Below are 16,974 nucleotides of genomic sequence, written 5' to 3'. Positions count from 1 at the left end.
TACAAGTTCCTACTTGGGTACCCAGACTCGGTTCCAATTCAGTTCTGTGCCTGAGTACCCACCAAGGTACCCGTTTCAAGTTCCCATCACAGGTTCCAATTCCTGCACATATAGGAATCAGAACCAGACCTCACAACAACGTTCCAAAAAATTGGAACCGGAACCTACCTACACATTGACAATCCGGTAGGTTCCAATTCCGATTCCGATTCTGATTCTACATGTTACCCATACTCACCCTTTATTTATTGGCAAGATGTTTTGAAGCACCAATTTGAAAGCACTGGAATGGTGTTAAGCATACATTTTGTTACCTTCACAGGACAACTGATACGGGTTTCTTACTCAAAGGGATCAAATTCATAATTATGTGGATATGCTGATGCTTATCACCTTTCAAATCCACATAAAGCTCGATCACAAATAGGGTATTTATTCACATGTGGTGATATTGTCGTATCTGGACGATTTGTAAAACAAACATTTGTTGCTACCTCATCAAATCATCCAAAGTTATTGGCAATTAATGAAAGCAAGTTGTGAGTGCATTTGACTAAGATTTGTGATACAACATATCGGTGAGACGTGGGTTATCATCAATCACATGTAGCCCAACAATATTACATGAAGACGATGCAATTTGTATTGCAGAAATTAAAAGATGTTATATTAAAGGTGATAGAACCCTAGTTAGTAAATTCGTGTTTTATATGCGAATTATACACCCAACCATATAATTCGCGTATAAAACGCAAATTTCCGTATTCTATAAGCACAGCTGAATTATACGCGAATTATATGTCTTAGCCGTATAATTCGTGTATAATTCACATATAATTCCTGTATAATTCAGCCATATTTTTAAAAATAAAATTTTGTTATTTACTGAGCCAAAACGACGTCGTTTTAGGTGAAATTTGATCAAAACAACGTCGTTTTATGCTCAACCTCTTAAGCACGATGTCAATCTCTTTTTGGCGCCTTTTCTGCCCTTTTCTGCGCCCGCTTCTTTTCTCTTTCTTTCTTTGGCGCCCTCTTCTTTCTTTTTCTCTTTTTTTGTGCCCTCTTTCTCTCTTCTTCTCTTTTTTGGCGTCTCTATCTCTCATCCTCTTCAACTATTCTTCAACAAACACTACTGTTCATCTTATCTTCTTCTTCTTCAACTTAAAAGACAAATAAAATTATTTATTTTATTTAATAATTGGTCATTTCTATAATATTTGTAATAATAAACTAAAATATTATAATTAAAAAAGATATAAATCATACACTTATAAAAAAAATAGAGAATAATTAATTCAATGATCATAAAAAATACTAAAATTAGGATTAATATTATCGTATTTTTCAAAACGTATTATTGACAATATACCGTATTAAACCCGTATATACCCGTATAGTATTTTTTCCGTATCCGAATTTTAAGACCGAATTTTTATAAACGTATTTTTCACTGTTTGCCGTATCATTCCCGTAAAATTCCCGTACCGTTTTTTTACCGTAACCGTATTTACTAACTATGGATAGAACTAAACATACATGCTCGAACTCGAAAAGAATGGATATATTGATGTCCAACAAGTGTGTTCAAGTGATAATCGGGCAAATTTATTCACCCAGGCACTACCAACAGACACATTTAGAAAGTTGGTACATAAGATAGTAATGCGGTAGCTCAAAAGACTTTCAAAGGGGCCATGTCAACAATAAGGGGAGTATGCATAATGAAAGGAGTAATTGACTTGAAGGAAAGTTTATACTCTATTTTTATTTTTTTTTCCTTCACTAGGTTTCTATCCCTCAGGGTTTTTCCTAGTTAGGCTTTAATGAGGCAACTTTATGCACCCAATAGCAGGGGTGGATGCAGCACTAGTTGAGGGTGGGCAATTTTTTTAAAAAAATATTAATATATCTACAATTTTTGGATTTTGACTAACCCTAATAGAAATATTAAAGGACAAAAATATTAATGTGTAATTAGTTTTTATTTTGATCCACCTTAACAGAAATTCCTGGATCCGCTTTATACCCCTAATATAACAGATTGGCTATCGTTGATGACCAAACGACGACAGTCAAGATATGGCCGTCAACGATGACCAAATCTGGTGCCATAGGTTGACATTTTTAGTCAAATTCACGGTGGATCTAACCGAAAAATATCAAATCGGCGCACTATCGGTCATATCCAATCATAGTGAAATAGGATAGGGTAAAAAAGTTGTACCAAAGGGCCCTTGCTCTAGCATTTTTTGCTTCTCTGCTATTACTTGCATTCTTATTCTAAGACATTTTATTTATTTGCTTATTGCATTATTTTATAACTGTAGGATATATAGCATTACTCTTTTTTTTTTCTTTTTTTTTTTTTTTTTTTTTCTTTTTTTTTTTGTGGGTTTTACATTGCATTGGGCTTTAGGCTTAAAGCCAATGTCTGTCCAAGCCTACGTGCGGTTGACAGCCCAACAAATACCATATTAGCATATACACACAAAAATTTGTAATCATTGGACACTTGGAACGAACACAAAACGGCATATGGATTGAGTGTGAATGGAGGACTTTGTGGATGACAAAATCTCTTATAGTTTGTGTGAAAGCATTCAAGCAATAGTAGTATGTGACGTGAAATTGTGAAAGAAAATTTTGGCTACAATTAAGGTGTTTGTGCTATTGAGTCAATCTCTGATCTCTCAACCTGACTGTTTGACTTGCACGCTCTGCTGCCCATCAACATCAACTGCATTATCAGTTATCTGAAATGGTTAATTAATTCTATAACTTGCCACATAAAATCTGAAAATTAGAGATAATCATAGCTGTAATGCCATTCTTATCGTTCCAAACAAGGGTTGAGTTAGCCCATTTTGCTATTTCTCCACCCGAATTTTCCTTGTTTTAATTACCATAAATTAAGTAAATCTAGCAAAACAATGAAAGTGACATTAGACAGACAAGATAACAGAAAGATGAGCCGAAATTTGAGAATTATGGGGATTCCTTACACACTTTAACCCATAATTGTAATTAATAATAAAAAGCATATACTTCTCCGGATTCTTTGTCCACAGCCTTCCATTTTAATCTATAAATATACATATCCAAATCAATTCACACCAACTTAAGTGAGAGTAACGGAAAGGAGAGATGAAGTCCAAATTCTACTCTGTTTCCATCAAATTTCTAATCATTCACCTTCTGTCAGTTCTTTGTGTTTCTCAAAGCTTCGATTTCTTCTACTTTGTTCAACAAGTAAGTGGTAATCTGATTAATCTTTCGTTTGCTTTGTGTTTGATTCGAGTTGAGTTTAAAATTGCGTTATTGTACAGTGGCCAGGGTCGTATTGTGACACATCACAGAGTTGCTGTTATCCAACGTCGGGAAAGCCTGCACCGGACTTCAGTATTCATGGACTCTGGCCTAATAATAACGATGGCAGCTATCCTTCAAACTGTGATCCCAATGATCCCTTCGATAAATCTAAGGTACTTCATTTTTTTTCATGCATTAGGTGCTTTCTTTCCAAAATAATTGTATATATATGCTGGACTGGTTCAAATGCATCCCTCATGGTTCTTGTAAAATAATACTTTATCTGCCATAATCAGCCATTTATAAAACTGATTAAACAAAATTATATTTGCTTGTTCGGTAACTTCTTAAATGTGCCAAACGAAACATATCATCAAACTTTGAATAAAACCGTGACCGATGTTTTTTTTTCTTTTTTTAATGGGAGGTGAGAAACAGAGTATTGTCACCAGATTAGTTAGGCAAGAGAGTTGCAGAGTGCTGATATCTCGCCCCTTTTTAAGCATTATGAATACACTTATGAGCCAAAGACAAAATTATGTAAAGGAATACAATCACCATTTCATATTGTCCCTTTGTGAAATAAGGAAAGTAATAACAATTAATGTTCAATAAATGGGATTTAATTAGGCTTTTAAGGAGTTTAGTAGAAAATGTTTTTTTTTTTTTTTTTTTTCAACTCTTTTGAGACCCGTTAGGTTTTTTATCTGAACAACCATATAATTAATTTAAATCTCTAATATTTTTCGTGTCTGAAGGTGTTTAATTTAATATTTTAGATATATATTTAGAGTTCAAAGTTTTAAATATTGAAAAATATTTGTTTTTAAAACGTTTTAAGTCCCTTTTCTTTTTTTTCTTTTTTTTTAAATATGAAAACTTATATTTGAATTATATATGAAACAAACCCAAACGTTCGTTTTTCTGTAAGTCGTCTATTTATCATTGTACAGATTTCAGATCTGACAGGCAGTATGGAAAAGAGCTGGCCATCACTGGCTTGCCCAAGCAGCAATGGGTTAAGCTTTTGGTCACATGAATGGAATAAACATGGAACCTGCTCAGAGTCTGTGCTTAACCAACATGGTTACTTCCAAGCTGCTCTCAACTTAAAAAACCAAGTCAATCTCCTCCAAACTCTAAAAACTGCAGGTAATCATCTCTGCCTTTAATGCAATACCAAAATATCATTAATTATATTATATTTAGAGATTTTATATTTCTAGTTATATATGCGATGGTCTAGGAATACAACCAAATGGAGAGTCTTATAGCTTGGAAAGCATTAAAGGTGCTGTAACAAAAGGAAGTGGGTACACCCCATGGGTTGAATGCAATGCTGATGAATCGGGAAACAGCCAGCTTTACCAGATTTACTTGTGTGTAGACACATCTGCCGCCAATTTCGCTGAATGTCCAGTGTTTCCAAAGGGAAAATGTGGCTCCCAGATTAGATTCCCTTCCTTCTAGTGGGAGTATTATATCTTTTTTAATAAATTTAATAGAAGATTGATCTACAAACACTTTGTTGCATTCTTGTTATATTCTACCATCTGTTTTTTTTTTTTTTTTTAACTATTTTGTACCAAGTAACAGATAAACTAGTATGGCTTTCCAAGGTAATAACAGGATTTATTAAATTGGCTATGCATGTTGAGTGTGTTAAAATAACTTGCCACAAGTTTACTTCTTCAATTACCTAAACACAAACACTCTGAAACCGTGAAGTTTACAAATTGGTCATGCTTAATGACCTAAGTCTAAAGGCGGAAAAATAACCCACCCGGCCCGGCTCATAACGGGTTATAGGGATTGGCGGGCCAAGCCTAACCCGACCCGCCAACAAGGGCGGGTCGGGTTAGGCCCGCCTCTTGACCAAAAAGGTTGGCCCAACCCGGCCCGCCAACCCTAACGCGACGGGTTTTGATGCTGGTCAGGTCGGGTTAGCCCATAATTTTTTTTTTTTTTTAATTTTTTCTTTTGTGCAATTGTTTTTAGTTAACTTTTCAAATATCAATAATTCAATTAAATTTTTTTTTTTTTTGTCAACATTTCAAATATTAATTCAATTTTAATACAATAAAATTGTATTATAAGAAAAATTAGATTTATTCATTTATCAAAAAATAAAATAAGAAATTACAACAATTATTGCCTCGTTAAAAACCTTACCAAGAAAAATCCAATGGGACAAAAACTTGGTAAGGAAAAAAGAGTGCAATAATTGACAATTAATTTACAAGTTACAATTTACAAAACACCTAATTTGGGGGTTGACTAGGACCTCCCTCATCCGTATCATCTATATTACAAAATTGAAATGATTATATTAAAGTATCGTCGACAACCTCGTATTGATCCTAATGATGCGACCGTTCCTAATCTCAAAAACATGTGAGGACTTCAATCATTTTTTGTGAAAGTTTATTTCTCCTTTCATTTAAAATTCTTTCACTTGCACTAAATGTTTATTCGGATGAGACGGTTGAGACAGGAACAGAGAAAACATCCAAGGCAAATCTTGATAATACCGGAAAAATATATTTTCTAGTTTTCCAATATTCTAAGACATCAAAATTGGCTCTTTGTTGTGGATCTGTTGGTAACACTTCGGGGGTTCTCAAATATTGATGAAGTTCATTACTCTGTAACTGCATAGAGGACAATATATTTGTTGTTGGTACTTTTGAAGAGGAGGTTGTGCTTCAGGTTCGGGTCCTATTCGGCCTATTAAGTGCACTCTATGAGTCAAAGTCTTCATTTGTTTCTTCTGATGCAACTTCCCCGAGTATTTCGCCTCTTTGCTGGTTCCCATACTTTTTTTTATATTACAAATATACCTCTGCAAGACACTCTCTTACCTCTCCTAGTTGATTGGCATATGCTTCGTTTTATAAACTTTCAGTTAATGTGTCTAAACTATTTTCTAAACCTGCTACTCTAATTATAGGATCAAATATAGCACCTAAACAATAAAGAAAATGAATGGGTTTCCAATATTTTAAAAAGAAAAAAAAAAATTTCATTGCCTGTATTAGTTTCGCTAAAATTTCATTATTTATGTTTTTTCTAAATAAATCTGAAATTTTTATAATTGTATGTATTACCAATGTACTAGTATGATAATACACACCAGAAAGTTGTAAAGTGGATTGGTAAAAAAATTTAAGAAAATAATGAATTTTTTTAACTATATGCCAATCATTTTCTACCAAATAATGAAGACCTCTATTATTAGCTACAAAATAACTAATTAAATTTCATTAGGTAAACATGAATTAAGCATTAAAAAAGTAATATTTCATCTAACAGGCATGTTTAATGCAAAAGTTCTAGAAGACATATTTGATTTTATAAAAGCTTCTTGAAATTGAGCATTTCTTTTATTACTACTAGTAAATAGTAATCCAAGTTAAAGAATCCCTAATTCTATCAATATTATTTCTAATTTTTTTCATACCACTTTTCACAATTAAATTAAGAATGTAACATGCACAGCGTTGATGAAAAAATTTCAAATTGTCATAAAAAATATAATTAATTTTAAAAAAATCTATAGTTATACTATTAGCACTTGTATTATTTAAAGTTAAACTTATCATTTTATTAACAAAATCATAATCTTCTAAAACTTCAACAATTTTATTATAAATTTGTTGACCACTATAATCCACATCTATTAATCTAAATCTCAATAAAGATTTATTTAATTTAAATTTGTTATCAAAATAATGACTAGTCACATAAATATAATCTTGTTTAGCTCTACCACTCCAAATATCGGCGGTTAGAGCCACACTAACATGACAACTTTGAGTTTGATTGGTTTCTCTATTTCCATGTTGAGTAAAATATTTATTAGCATACCTTTTTAAAGTACTAGTACCATTACTTAAATCAGCTTTATAAATATTTCCACAATACTTGCATCTTACTTTCTTCACTTGAACTCAATTTTCTGTCTTGTAAAACTTATCGAAATGCACCAAAACATCTTATGTGTGTCTGTCGTCGGTTTCAACAGCAGTTGATAACCCGCTTCTGCTTGAGATGAAGTTGGACGAGGACGACTTCTAGAACCATCGGGAGCTATAGTAGCATGGGGAGGAATCGGGGGAATATTATAAGGTGTATCAGATTCTGAGATTAGGAAAGCGGGACTATTTGAATCTACTGCATTTATGTTAGTAAATTCAGGAGGACTATGATAGTTTCTTTCATCATCGAAATCGATGGGATAGAAATATCTATCCATTGTAGTTAAAAAAAAAATTATATAGAAGAAATAAAAAATTAAAGAAGGAGAATTGGAATTTGAAAATATGAATTGAAAATTACAAAAACTAATAAAAATTAAAATGAGAACAAATTGACAACAAAGAGAATAATTGAGAGATTTCAATAGAGATTAGAGAAAATGAGAGAATGAGAGAATTTGAGATGTGAGAAAATATGAGAGTTTAGACCATATTTATAGAAAAAAATGGAAAAAGAAAATAACGAAAAAAACCCTTCCAACTGCTATAAAACAGCTATATTTCAAAGGTAAATGGGATATTTGCAAAAAAAAAAAATTTATTATTTTTTTTTTAATTTTTTTCGTCCAACCTACCAGGTTGGAGGGTTTTTCAGAACAAATAAAAAATTTAACCCCTCGGGTTAATATATTAAAACCCGGCCCATCCGACAGGGTATATACTGATTAGGTTAGGGTTGATCCGCTTAACTCGACCCATTTGTTCCACCTCTAGACCTAGCAACCATATAGTGGGGTTTGTTGTTTATCAAAGTAATTAAAATCAAATTCAAGCAACATATATCACCTACTCTATACGTCACTCATTTTAATATGCTTTTAAACGAGTGGATTATAAAAAAGGATTCAACAAGTAGAATTTCGGGGAATCGATGGCTCCTTGTGCTTGGTGTGCACGAAACATTTGTCAATGACATTAATTATCCATTACAAAAGGTTATTGTAGATGCCGTGGGTTCTCTAATTAGTTACAAACTGAAACCGTCCAAAAAAAAGGTGCTTTATGAGGCCAATTGGCATAAAGGTCCAGGTGATGCCACGTTGCATTAAACACAGTTGACTTGCACGCAATATTGAGACCAACTAACATAAATTGCTAATTAAACCACATTTAAACCTTATTAATTTTGCTGACAGCCTTAGGGAGGATAATTTAATAATCAGTTTATACAGGCTACGTGGATAATAACTTTTCAATTTTGTCTTCTCACGTCAGCAATCCTATAAACTCTGCCTCTGGTTCTGGAGTTTAATTATCTATTAATGGTAGAATTTCTCCATAGTCTTTCCTGGAACATGCAGGAGAACTGAATATGCATGTTTTAAGAGAGAATCAAACTGAAACTAAACTACTTTTACAGGCAAATATAAATGTTAACGAGGATATATAACCAAAAAAAACTAAACCTGGTCCGGGATTATACGTAGAAATACGTGAGAGACCTGATGTATAGTTAATTTTAAATCTGCGTAATAATTTACTGAAATTAGATTACTCTCTCTTCATTTCAACTTTTGATCGAATAAACAAATCTTAAGTTCACTTAATTAATAATTAAAGAGATGAGGATGCACATACATTAAATAATAAATGTTGGAGAAAAGGTTAGGAAATATAAAAAGCCAAGCAAACACATAAGACATAACAATCGTGAAGAGACCGTTTTGTACGCAAACTATGTGATAAAAAATAAAAAATAAAAAAGACTGTCTCGGATATTCTGCTCATTTTGCATATAAATCCATGTATCTAACCAGCAAATTACCAACCTCTCTTCTTTATCACTTTTGAGAACGAAATTACAGCACATTAAAGATGAAACGCTCCTTTTCAATCTTTATCAAGCTTTTCGTAATATTGCAATCTATTTCAGTTCTTTGTGTTTCAGAGGAATTTGATTTTTTCTACTTTGTTGTACAGGTGAGTGAGAGCATTCATAATTGTTCAATGGTTGCAAATACGATGAAATATAAGTTGAGACTTGAGATAAAATCAATTTATAAAGTTTGTGTTCATCATGATGTATGCTTAATTTGTTTTGATCTTTGGATGCAGTGGCCAGGATCATATTGTGATACAAAGAATCATTGCTGCTATCCAAAGAGTGGAAAGCCTGCAGCTGATTTTGGTATTCATGGACTCTGGCCTAATTACAAGGACGGTTCATATCCATCAAACTGCGATCCTGATGCCCTTTTCGATGAATCTCAGGTGCGATTCTTGATTAAAATGACTTCTCTTTCAAAAAAAAAAAATTAATTATGTCCGGTTGACAAGGTTAGCTACATATGAGATTTCAATATAGAATAGAACAATGTTAAAGTATCATGTGTTCATTAGATTGATGCCAATTAATTGGTGTTACAAATTTAAATTAAAATATTCTAAATCCTAACAGTCTCTCTCTATATATATGTCCACAAGAAGCGTGAAAGAGGTTCATATATATTGCACTAATAAATGAAAAAGATGATCTCTCTCTTTGAGCTGTCAAATTTTCCATTGATGATTTAGGTTTAATGTTTTTGTTTATTTTTTGTATATAATATGGAACAGCTTACAGATCTGATGAGCAAAATGCAAAAGAGTTGGCCAACGCTATCGTGTCCAAGCAACGATGGGTTGAAGTTCTGGTCACACGAATGGGTGAAACATGGGACATGCGCAGAGTCTGAACTCGACCAACGTGAATACTTCGAAGCTGCTCTCAAATTGAAAGACAAAGTTAACCTCCTTCAAATTCTCAAGGATGCAGGTACCTGCTATCCACCATATATATATATATTCATTTCATTAATTCTTCATGCAATGAATTAACCATCATGCATGATTTGTCTTTTAATTCCCGTTTCTAAAGTACAGGAATCAAGCCAGACGATAGATTTTACGACTTAGACAAGATTAAAGATGCCATAGAGGAGGCTACTGGGTTTACTCCAGGCATAGATTGCAATGTTGATTCCTCACATAACAGCCAGCTTTACCAAATTTATCAATGCGTGGACACTTCGGGTTCTGACTTTATCCAATGTCCAAGGCTGCCAAGGAGCAGATGCCCTTCAAGGGTTCAGCTCCCGAAGTTTTAGAAATTGTCTACATCGATCCATAACCCATTTTTTTCTTTATTTCAATAATTGTTAATTTAATCTGATTCCTGTTTCTCTATAATAAAATTTTATGAATTAGAAAATTTGATTGACACGGCCGGAATTGAACGAACAGTATATGTTAATCAGAATAACTAAAATTTACGGGTCAATAAAGAACTATGGTATAATTTAACCAATATAAGACTGTATATGGCCTATAAATATGAGTAAAACATACTTTAAAACTGGAGAAATATGAAAACACTCCTTATTGATTGTAATTGTATGCCTCAAATTACACTTAAATCTAGTCTTGATCCTATCTTATTTTTCGAATAAAGGTGTGATTAAATAAAATGAAAATGGGGGGATAATAATGAAAAGACATCTTAAGTTCATTGGGTGTCAGAAAATTTTTTATTTGTTCTGTTGGTTAGCGAAAAAGAAAATTCAATTTACATTCTGGATATTCAATAAATACAAACAATGTGCCTCAAATACAGTTTTCCTAAAGTAATTAAAAAAAAAAAAAACAAATGGCACATGTAGTACCAACTAATATCTTATCATGATAAGCTTTTAAAGGAAATAAAAAGGAGTAATTTTAAAACAATACTCGGGTTTTCACAAATTACAAATATAGGGCATTAGTCATAAATCATCAAATATTTTTCCAGAAATTAGTCACTAAGCACTTGTAGTTATAGAGCACTCATGGTTGAATTGACTATTTTGTCCTTAATTATCCATTTGTTGAAAGTCTAAGAAAAAGAATAAGAAATTCAAGGCAAAATGACTTTATTAATGGTAAAACTTTTTAAAGTAAAAAACACTAGTAAATACAACCGTTTATAACAATTATATTTGCCAAATATGTCTAAAGTTTTATACCATTACTTAAATATATACAAGCAAATTAAGTTTGTATACAAAATTTAATATACAAAGTAATATGACATTATCCATTAATTGACATATTATTCATCCTTATTAATGAGTTAACTTTTTCTATTCTCCGACTCTTGTTCATTATGTGATACTTCACTTCGCAAAGAATACTTTGTATATGAATTTCTTTGGCTATCAAGGATCAATATACGACAGATCCATAATTTTAACTATCTGATAAAGCTTAACCATACACTTAGCAAAGTGGGTGGTGTTAGAATTTGAGGTGGGCCGTTGGTCAAGCGCTCAGCTCAACTGAACCTGGGCTCTGATACCATGTTAGAATTTGAGGTGGGTCTGACTCCTCACCCAATAAGGTCTTGTTGAATAGGAAGATTACCCTCTCTTATAAACTAGTAGGCTTGAGCGTGTCTAGTCGATGTGGGACTCCAACACTCTCCCTCACGGTCAAACACATATGTTGGGTCATGCCTGTTATTGGAGGTAGTTGCTAGCTCTAACTCCTCACCCGCTGGTCAAGTGTTCAGCTCAACTGAACATGGGCTCTGATATCATGATAGAATTTGAGATTGGCCTAACTCCTCACCCAATAAGGTCTTGTTGAATGGGAGGATTACCCCCTCTTATAACCCAATAGGCTTGAGCGTGCCTAGTCGATGTGGGACTCCAACACTCCCCCTCATGGTCAAGCCCATATGTTAGGTCATGCCTGTTATTGGAGGTAGTTGATGGCTCTAACTCCTCACCCGCTGGTCAAGCGCTCAGCTCAACTAAACCTAGGCTCTAATACCATGTTAAAATTTGAGGTGGGTCTGACTCTTCACCCAATAAGGCCTTGTTGAATAGGAGGATTACCCTCTCTTATAAACTAGTAGGCTTGAGCGTGCCTAGTCGGTGTGGGACTCTAACATGTGGCATTCTTTTATGCATATAACATCTTGATAAAACATAATGCAAGTTCACGTAACAAAGTTGACGATGCAATAAGAGGTTTTAATTGTTAAAAATCACTACTTCTATTCTTATTGGAAAAAACTAATATATCACTGTAGTACCATATCATCCATACCATCAACCAATGAACTTGTAATATCTTGGATTTTTTTTTTTTTTTTCTCTCATCTATCTTTAAATTTGTTCCGGTTGATAATTATGAAATGTAATAATTACCTGGCATGTATGTATGTAGCTTGTGATACTATATCAGCAATATCACTGTAGCTACAACTTTTTCCAAGTATTAGAAACATTTTCTTGCTTTCTAATGTTATCTACATTTTTGCCAATAAAAAGAACCCATGTAAAATCTTAACAAAAGACATATTAAATAATATTTTTAAGCAACAAATAACAACACAAATGAAAACAAAATTGGAGCACAAGAAGAATCCCTAAATGTAACACAACTTGGCAATTTCATGTAAATATATTGACTATCTTAAAACAAAATAAAACATGTACAGTTCTGGTAATCGTCGATTTCGAGCTTCTTATGGCACCCAGTAGTTGGATTTGCAATATTAAACTGAAAATAACCAAAATGAAACCATATGAGAAGATTCAAAAGAATTTGTGTATTATTACGCGTAAACTTCAAAACCCTAGAAATGTTATCCAGAAAACAAGAAAATAACTTTTTGTTGACCGAGCCAGTCGCTTCGCGGCTCACTTGAGAATGCTAAAAGCCTGCTATTCAAACGACTCCTCGAGGCAGATGAGTTGATGATAGATTGGACCCAAAGCCCATTAGACTATAATTTCGCTGGTGTAAAGCTACAAATTTGGGTGGAAGAGGAACAACAATAGATAGTGGCTGATTGATTTGCTTGTCATTTAATTGATTTCTTGAGGGTGAACGGTTCCGGGTACCCTATATTTTTTAGGGGAATCGGAACCGCACAGTGCAAGTTTCCAAAAAAATGAACCGAAACTGGACCCGCACAGTGTAGGTTCTTAAATTCAAGGAACTGAAACCTAAAATACAGGTTCTGGTTCCTTTCCGGGGTACCTTGTAAAAAAACAAGTACCCCCCAATTAGTTTAAAAATGACAAAAATACCTTAAAAGCTTACAAATACACCCTTAACAAATTTTGATTACTCATTCATTTTTATCCAATGTGACTCATAAATCCTCTAATCTCTAGGCAACACTTGAATTCAATCAATTCATCACAATTCACATAAAATTCCTCAATCAAAACCAAAACCAAAACACAAACAATTAATTATATTAATTAAACAATCATACTATAAATCTATAATTTAATATTATAATTAATTAAGTAATCATAATATAAATCTATAATGTAATGTTATAATTAATTAAATTTTTAATCATTTAATTAATTAATGTACTAATATAGTAAATTATTAATGTTTATAATGTAATGTTATAAATTTATAATTAATTAAGTAATCATTTAACTATGTAATGTTACAATTAAGTAAGTGATTATAATATAATGTAATGTTATTATTAATTAAGTAATTATTTAATTATAATATAATATTTTAATTAATTAAATTTCTAATCATTTAATTAAGTAATCATTTGTTTATAGCATACTGTTATAATTAATTAAGTAATCATACTATTAATTTTTAACGTAATGTTATAATTAATTAAGTTTTTAATCATTTGATTAGGTATTGTGCTAATGTGGTAAATTACTAATGTTTAAATATAATGTCATAATTAATTAAGTAATCATTTAATTATGTAATGCTGTAATTAATTATGTGATGATAATGTAATGTTGTAATGAATTAAGTAATCATATTATAAATCTTTAATGTAATATTATAATTAATTAAATTTCTAATCATTTAATTAAGTATTATACTAATGTTTATACTGGAATGTTATAATTAATTAAGTAATTATTTAATTAAGTAATCATTTGTTTATAACGTAATGTTATAATTAATTAAGTAATCATACTATAAATTTATAACGTAATGTTATAATTAATTAAATTTGTAATCATTTAATTAAGTATTGCACTAACGTAGTAAATTACTAATGTTCATAATATAATGTCATAATTAGTTAAGTAATCATTTAATTATGTAATGTTATAATTAATTATGTGATCATAATGTTATAATGAATTAAGTAATCATGATAATTAATTAAATTTTTAATCATTTAATTAAGTATTGTACTAATGTTTATAATGGAATGTTATGATTAATTAAGTAATCATTTGTTTATAATGTAATGTTATAATGAATTAAGTAATTATATTATAAATCTATAATGTAATATTATAATTAATTAAATTTCTAATTATTTAATTAAGTAATGTACTAAATTACTAATGTAATGTTATAAACTTATAATTAATTAAGTAATCATTTAACTATAATGTAATGTTATAATTGATTAAGTAATCATTTAACTAGTAATATATTAATGTTTATCAATTTATCATATATAATTAATTAATTACTAATTTACAACGGATATGCTTATAACTTGCTAATTGAAGTAAATAACTAAATACAATAGAACTTCTCTATAGTCATAATGTTAGGACCAATTAAATTTATTACTATAAGGAGGTTGCATTAGGATAGCACGGAAATGGATATCAAAGAATCACTGTAAAACTGACTGATCAGATTCGACAACTTCACTACACTAATCAAATAAATATTAATGTTTTCCTCAATAATTCAAATGAACAACTAGTCATGTATGTTTTAACTGAAAAAGAAATCATTACTGAAATTAAACAAGAAGAGAAAAGAGATAATCTTAAGGATGATAGTACGGAAATACCAAAAAATTCATGTCAAGAAACTCTAAACATGCTTGAGAGCTAAAAATATTTTGGTTTCAACAAGAAGGTATCTATACTAATGGCTTATTATGTACCCGCAAGATAAAAGATGTGATAACAACTCTAAAGTATAAGTCATTGTCCCAAACAACTTTAAATAAATATTTTATTTCATCTTAAACTTTTAACGTACTATAGTACTGTATATATTTTTTGCAATATGCATATAATTATTACTATATAGAGGCAAGTTCCTTAAGACGGGACTTAGAAAAATTATAACTTATTATAATATAAAATTTATTCTTATTTATAATTGGCCCAAGTTTGGACCGGAAGTTTTTATGACTACATGGAGGTTATTCCTATATAGAGTATTACTATAGAGGTGTTCTACTGTATTATATTATTATTCAATCAAATATACTATTTTATTCAAAAATAATTCTTTTAATAACATTAAAACACTTTTGATTGATCCTAATTCCAATTATACACTTAGTTAATCAAAACTTTAATATTAATATATTATAATCTATTAAATTTCTTATATGATGTAGTTTATATGTAATAAGTATAATTGTATATTTATTTAATTAGGTTATTGTAAAAATTTAACTTTTCTCATTTTATATTTTTTTATATGTAAAATTACATGGATCCCCCATTCTTCACAAATATTTCATTTCAGCCTAGGTTCCAAAGCAGGGTACCCACTGCAGGTTCCAAGTCGGGTACCCGCTGCAGGTTCTTTTTTCCAGGTTCCAGTTTCGATTCCAATTCCTCCACATGTAGGAACTGGAACCGCACAATGTTAATTCCAAAAAAATGGAACCGGAACCTGCTCGCATAGTTTCAGTTCCAAGTAGGTTCCAGTTCTACCTACAGGTTCTGATTCTACCCGCTACCCGTGCTCACCCCTAAATTTTCTTTATACCATATTTAAAAGTTAAAATTTCATTACTAAGACTTGAACCCAGATCTCTTAGGTAAAAGCCCAACCTACTGACCACTAGGCTAAATTTTTTTGTTAGTCAATCTCAAATAGTTTAAGATATATTAGTCCAAACCCTATCCATAACAAAGTCAAACGGGTCAAGTTGACCTAGATATTCAATCGGACAGTCAATGGATTAGTCAAACCCGATCAATGGTCAACAGATTCAAATTGGGTTAGGTTGACTTGGTCAAAGGACAAACGGGTCAACCCGACCCAAAATTTAGGGTGAGGTAACAGTCTCGCGCGTGTCAGGGCATGGGAACTATAACCGGTGTGTGCTGAGTTGATGCCGACATGTGTCAACGTGTGGCATGTTGATACAGGCACATGATGGTGTGTGCCAGTGCATGAAGGCTCATGACGATACGTGTATGTTAGTGTATGCCCTAAGAACCAATCGTGTTGTTAGTTTCAGGACATTATATCTTGTTAATGTATTATAAATAAAAGAAAGTGTTCTTATTTCACATATTGATTTACTGCTTCATTTATATATATTTTTATTTAATATTGCATATGAAATGTCCGGATGACTTGGATCTTCAGAAGATCAAATCATCGAAGCATTCCCTACGCAAGTAATGTTAATTAGGCAATAACATTGTATAGTAAGCATGCTGAATGTCTCCATTGAATATCATGTGATGGTATTAGTGTGGGTGATTACAAGAGGTATGTCACTAAGGCATTAGCATGGATAAACGGTTAGTGAATTGTTTATCGAATATAACAGATTATGATGAATCACATGGACGTGGTCAATGATGCACGTAGGATCGTGCTAGTGTACTACTGATCCTTAGACTTGAGACATCACGGTTGGAATCAACATAGGATGCAT

The 16,974-nt window shown here is 31.7% G+C and overlaps 2 protein-coding genes across 2 annotated transcripts; both read left to right on the top strand.

Moving 5' to 3' along the window:
• The first annotated feature begins 3,100 nt into the window (after positions 1 to 3,100).
• On the top strand, positions 3,101 to 4,870 carry LOC116111389 (extracellular ribonuclease LE-like). Its single transcript, XM_031397585.1, has 4 exons — positions 3,101 to 3,252; positions 3,330 to 3,485; positions 4,266 to 4,464; positions 4,559 to 4,870. Exons 1-4 carry the CDS (start codon positions 3,148 to 3,150, stop codon positions 4,780 to 4,782), a joined length of 684 nt encoding a protein of 227 aa, XP_031253445.1. The 5' UTR covers positions 3,101 to 3,147; the 3' UTR covers positions 4,783 to 4,870.
• A 4,294-nt stretch (positions 4,871 to 9,164) lies between these two features.
• LOC116111424 (ribonuclease 3-like) lies at positions 9,165 to 10,435 on the top strand. The gene is made up of 4 exons (XM_031397611.1): positions 9,165 to 9,269; positions 9,405 to 9,560; positions 9,906 to 10,104; positions 10,212 to 10,435. Exons 1-4 carry the CDS (start codon positions 9,165 to 9,167, stop codon positions 10,433 to 10,435), a joined length of 684 nt encoding a protein of 227 aa, XP_031253471.1.
• Positions 10,436 to 16,974: the final 6,539 nt, after the last annotated feature.

The sequence above is a fragment of the Pistacia vera genome, unplaced genomic scaffold (genome assembly GCF_008641045.1).
Source record: "Pistacia vera cultivar Batoury unplaced genomic scaffold, PisVer_v2 Contig119, whole genome shotgun sequence".
Classification (NCBI taxonomy): domain Eukaryota; kingdom Viridiplantae; phylum Streptophyta; class Magnoliopsida; order Sapindales; family Anacardiaceae; genus Pistacia; species Pistacia vera.
The sequence above is the reverse complement of the archived record's forward strand: the minus strand, read 5'-3'. Positions and strand labels throughout refer to the sequence as shown.